A 5,662-nucleotide genomic window follows, 5' to 3' on the forward strand; every position below is an offset into this window, starting at 1 on the left:
GGAGTGAAGGCACCCAAAGTGATTTGAAAAACTTCAATTGAAGTGACAGCGGCAGCACTGTTAACTACTCGGTACCTTCAACGTCAAAATAAAATACATTCTGCATCACTAACGTGGATTTTGGCAAACAAATCGAAAAACAAGCATTGGTTTGGTCAGGGAAATTCCTTTTAATTAATTTGATTCTGTTCCTCTCAGTAAAATCGACAAATTATTTCAGTAATATTACAAAAATGTGGCAGGCGCAGCAGATAGCAGCAATACAAATAGCAAATCAAATGCTTTATGCGATGTCGGCACCATCAAGCTACTCCTTGAGTCAACGGCCGCCACATTTAGCACAACATGCTATGGAAGACAATGCTGCAGACACGGACGACGAGGATGATGAACAGTTACGCACGCTTTTTGTTGGCAATTTGGATGATCGAGTCACCGAAGATCTACTTTATGAGGTTTTCCTGCAAGCAGGGCCAGTCGAAGCGGTACGGATACCAAAAGACAATAGTGGCCGTCAACGTAGTTTTGGATTCGTAGTTTATTCACATCGTTGTACTCCGTCTTATGCTATCAGGTTATTTGCGGGGTTAGCGTTTTACAGGAAAATGGTAACAATTAAGCTTCAAGAAGATCCGAATGCATCCAATAAACGACGTTCACTGCCCACTGATTGCGAGCGATACACACCCCGCCCAGGTGATAATAATATGTTACGCAGTACGAGCTATCCAAGTTTTTATGATCCAAGTTTAAACGAAAACAATAACTCAACGCAATTTTCAAACCCGTTTCGGACAAATTCACCTGACTGGACAAAGGGTAACAGCGGTAGAGGTCGAGACAGAGGTGGCAGAGAACGCGAACGAGAAGTTGACAATGACCGCGGGGCGAGACATTCAAACTCGCACTCCCGTTCACATCCCTACAAACGTGATGAACGTCGGCAGCGCAGATAACAGAAGGTAGCCGATGGCGGCAAAGAAGTTGGTGCCATTGGAAAAGATGGAAATTAAAGACATACCACAAACATTGTTAATGATAATCACAGGTAGGGGCAGTATACGTTGACATACATTGCTTGCTGATATACATACATACACAACTTCGATCAACCAAAATAATTTGGATCCTTGGCATAATTATAAGTGACTTTTCAAAAGATTATTTAAGAAATTTGGTATAATTTGAAATTGAATTGATACATGATTATATATTAACTTTTATCTCTTGTAGTGTTTTAATTAAAAAACAAATAAAATAAGAAATTTATCGCACATCAACTTTAATAATGTAATTATAGTCATTTAGTTCGTAAAACTATTTATATGTATAGGGTTACTAAATAACTTTTATACTTACCGCCCCGAACGACTATAAGAAGTAAAAAGGTGAATATAAAAGAAAGAGCATCATTTATAACAGTTCATCTTTATTAAAACATAAATTGTATTTGCATGCATCCGTTAAAACGATTATCTTATACATTTTAAATATATGTAATCTAAATTGCGATATTCATATTGATTACTCATATACTTGATTCATGCACATTACTTACATATGTATGTATATTCTAAAAACCTAAAACTGTAAATAAAATATATACGTGTAATTACAATTGTCATCAAATCACAATTAATCTAATGTGCCAGTGAGCAAATCGTTTTCAAAAAATCGTCAAAAAACTATTTAAATACACTTGTATGTACAAATTGGTTATATTACTTCAAAACTAATTTTAATATGCGCTCTAATTCATGAATTATTCAACGTATACTCTTCAACGTTTTCTCAACATTCCGATATGTACGCGTTGGTATCACTTCTATGACTAGACGGTTGTAGTTCGGATGATTGGAGAGCAGTCGAAATATTGACTTAGCGTAGCTGCGCGTTTCTAGGCTGCCCTCCAAGAGTAAATTGGCGCTTGTGACAAAGAATTTATCACGATTTTCACGCTGCATCGTGTACACCTTATCACTGCCCAGACGCTCTACAAGACGATGCAAAAGTTTAGCAGCAGTCGTACGCACCAATGCATTCTGATGTAGTGCACCCTTTGTGGTGAGTATGTTAAGTACTTTTGTTGGCGTTAAATTATCACACATTGATTCCAGGGCACGTGTCGCATCGGCACGCAGAAATCGATTTGTGTCAGCTGTACGATGCAGCAGCCCACATACCAAATCATCGCATTCCTGCTCCAGACACTTCGATTTGAGTTTGAAAAGTTCGGTGGCAGCCTGACATGCGGCCCGCGCTACTTGGGAGCGCAGATTACGCACCGATCGTGTCAGCTGTATGCAAACCATATGCATTTGATTTTCCAAATGCTCTGGATGATGACGCATCATACGCACCATAGATTTAAGACCCAGCATGATAATTTCCCAGTTACTCGAGTCGAGCTGATCGAAAGTCTTTAGCAAGGCATCACGAGGTTTTTCGAAGCGCTGCAATGTTGGTGGATAGAGTTCAGCTGGTGGCATTTTTATCGCTTGCTTTACGGGCGAAATGCGACGATGATTTTTCAAGAAGTGTGATGTTTTCGCCTTTTGCTTTAGCGGTGTATGCTGTGGTTTAATAGGTATGGTGGTATTAAGTTGAGAGCTTGCTGCAGAACCCGATTCAGTGCTGGTGTTGTCGTAAATCAGCTCTTGCTTGATGGTGGACGCTCGTATAGCGATTCCATGGATTTGATCATTGAATTGCGACGCGAAAGAATTTTTAACTCTGCTATTGTAGGTGATCGCGAACGTGTTTGCGATTGTGGACGTGAGTTGCTGGGTGTTTGCGATTGTGATGGCACGGTATTGCATTGGCATGCCGCATCATCCATTTTTGCAGCGACATGCAGTATATTCATATTCGCTCTTGATGTGCCATCTTTACTTGTGTGCACTTTTTCAAGTGCTTGCCCGTGAATATGACTTTCATGTCGTTAGTATGCTGCTCATCCATAACTACAAACTGCTATCATCCTCTATGTCTTCTTCAATCAACAACGACTTGCAGATTGTGCTCGTGACAACACGGTAGGCGTATCGCCAAGCTGAGTTTTGATGCTATCGCTTTTGCTTTGCAAACTGGCCAAGCTGCCGTTTTTCTGAAGCGGCGTATTATTGCCACTCAATGTGATTCTCGAAGTGGTTATGTCCTGAACATCTTCCAGCTGCAAGACTTCTGGGTCGCTTCTCCATTTCGTGGGAGATGGACTGGTTGATTCATTATCGCTACATACATCCTGTAGTGCACCCATTTGTAGAGGCGAGCTGTTATCAGTTGTATCGTCTTGGTCTGCGCTGGCACTATTTCGAGGAGCCTTGTCGTTAAAATTGTCGAGTGTAACTGATTGCACAGATGCGGTTGATTTCTGTGAATATGCTGCCGATTTGATTGAGTTTGGGGTTGCTTGTTTAGATTCGGTTGCGATCTGTTGCTGCATTTCTGGGCTACTTGTTGTTCCGCTCACTGTCGCACCTGGCTCAGCGGGAATCGCCTTGTTGCTGTAAAAGATCAAAGATAATTTTTTTTTTTAATACTAAATAAATTTTATAGTATTCGAGGATATGTGAAATTTGCGGAGTACAACCGATGCGGAAGTTTAATGTCGGTCGATTTGTGGAAACGCTTGTTTAAATATTTTTTAAGTTATAAAATTATGTCATTGATTTGAGTAAAAAAAATGTTCTATTTCAATTGTTGCCAGAAAAAGAATAAACCATTTTGTTGTTAAAAGGCAGCCAAGTATGTAGAGATTTGTGTTCATGAATTGGAGCAAAATTACCGTACATATATTTCAGTTAATTTTAAAACATTACATGAAAAATCTATTATAAAGTCTATTGTGATAAGCTAGTTTTAAATTTGAAATATGGAGTACAGCAAAGAAAATGTCTTTTATATCTAAAATACTTTGGAATCTTTTGTATTTTTACATTTATGTACATATGTACAATAGGGTCCTCGATTATTATTTCCCCTTTTCCAAAACCGGGTTTCTAGATATTCGAAAAATTGAAATTCGCAAAAACCGGTACCCAGTTATGATCAAAAATTACAATAAAACTGTGGACAGCAAAGATAGCTTTCCCAGCCAGCAAAATCATCGTAAATGAACTCGAAACTGGATATTTTTTCGAAGAAAAACCGGCTAAATAGTCGTTTATGATAGCCGTTTACGATTCGTTTTCGAGTACTTTTTCGCTTGAAATTGTCGAGCGCCTACGAACAGTCGTAAACGGATCGAAAAAGCACTCGTATGCGAATATTATATATTATAAAATATTGTGGATCAAGAAAAATTTACAACAGAATGAAAATTTTTTCTTGTGCTGACAAATTATTACAAGCCTCTTTTTGCTTTTGCGTTTTATCGTTTACGAGCCTTTCTCTAACTTTTCGCCGATCGAGAATCGTAAAATGTAGTAAAATGTACGTTTTCTTGCTCGCTGGGTATTTGAAAATAATTTAAAATCGCACAAATGGAAAAACAAAAAATATTGAAAAATGATATAATGATGGAAATGATATGTTAACGTATATTTCAAACGCATTCTGTTTATTCTGGCTGTGAAATTGGATTATCCGGAATGAATAAAGAAACGCAGCCATAATGTTCGTAAAATGTAAGTTTAGGAAAGAGCAAAGCAAAATAAGTACAATGTTTTTTTAGATCAAAAGTAAAAAAAAAATAAATTAGTGAAAAAATCACGATTGGTCTTGTTCAAGGCGAATTTATACAAGGTGGTGTTAACAGAACAAAAACGAAAATTACAACAACAAATTATACGGTCCTTGACAACCAGTACAAAGCCAAATTACAACAAACACATGATTTTGACAAAAGGTACAAATTCGCCGTGAAATCAGCGGATCCGATAACACCACCTTGTATAGATTCGCCTTGGTCTTGTTTTAACTTTTTTTAACACTACAGCAATTTTCTGAAATTTTTTCGGTTTTGTGTAGTGCTCTTGTCGCCATAGCCGAGTGCTTGGAGGTTCACTGCAACACCAGACCATTTTATTCAAATAGTGATCACCCCTCGGCAGACAATGGCAAACATCGAGTGTACTTCTGCTATAAAAATCACCCTCGGTGGTGGAGTAAAGTTGTAGTTCTCGTTCTTTCCATTTGTGTCACAACATAAAGAGCAGAACAAGAATTGGTGGAGAAGCTCGGCCAACAACGTAGAAAGCGTTTTAGCACCAAAAATTATATGTAATTTATTGAAATAAAATATTATCCTGCAGTGGGATTCTGGCAAACGCTATGCTAAATTTTCTTCGCGGAAATTCTCTAAATGAAAATCTGTGGGGCCTAAAGTGCGCGACATGAACAAGTAACAGATGCAATGTGTAATCAGCCTAAGCTGACATTTATCCTGTTCCCGTATTTCGCGATTTGCAGGTTTTACAGGAACAGCTGTTTTCGCCTTTAATAGTTGCGATCCCGTACGAGTCCGGACTAGTCAGAAATAGTCAGAATCAGTCAGATTTTACTGGAAATCGATCCCGTACTCGGTTCTCTGACTATTGAGAGGACAAAAAAGAGAGTAAATACGGTTCTCTCTCTGTCTGAAGTTACCAGTTTTAGTCAGAAAATTTTTTGCTGGTAAATTCTGGTAAATGTGTCAAACGATCAGCTGTAGTGTGTTTGG

At 38.3% G+C, this 5,662-nt stretch overlaps 2 protein-coding genes across 2 annotated transcripts; one reads left to right on the top strand and one right to left on the bottom strand.

Moving 5' to 3' along the window:
- Positions 1-47: 47 nt before the first annotated feature.
- Positions 48-1,512, top strand: LOC108380634 (RNA-binding protein 7). The gene is made up of 2 exons (XM_017637028.1): positions 48-154; positions 221-1,512. Exon 2 carries the CDS (start codon positions 234-236, stop codon positions 954-956), a length of 723 nt encoding a protein of 240 aa, XP_017492517.1. The 5' UTR covers positions 48-154; positions 221-233; the 3' UTR covers positions 957-1,512.
- On the bottom strand, positions 1,410-4,039 carry LOC108380635 (uncharacterized). Its single transcript, XM_017637029.1, is given in 4 exon segments — positions 1,410-2,665; positions 2,668-2,930; positions 2,968-3,013; positions 3,016-4,039. Coding segments are annotated over 4 exon segments (1,638 nt in total). The 5' UTR covers positions 3,446-4,039; the 3' UTR covers positions 1,410-1,766.
- Between the last annotated feature and the right edge of the window lie 1,623 nt (positions 4,040-5,662).

This window comes from Rhagoletis zephyria, unplaced genomic scaffold, assembly GCF_001687245.7.
Source record: "Rhagoletis zephyria isolate East Lansing unplaced genomic scaffold, Rhagoletis_zephyria_1.1 Rzeph_scaffold_19873, whole genome shotgun sequence".
Classification (NCBI taxonomy): Eukaryota; Metazoa; Arthropoda; class Insecta; order Diptera; family Tephritidae; genus Rhagoletis; species Rhagoletis zephyria.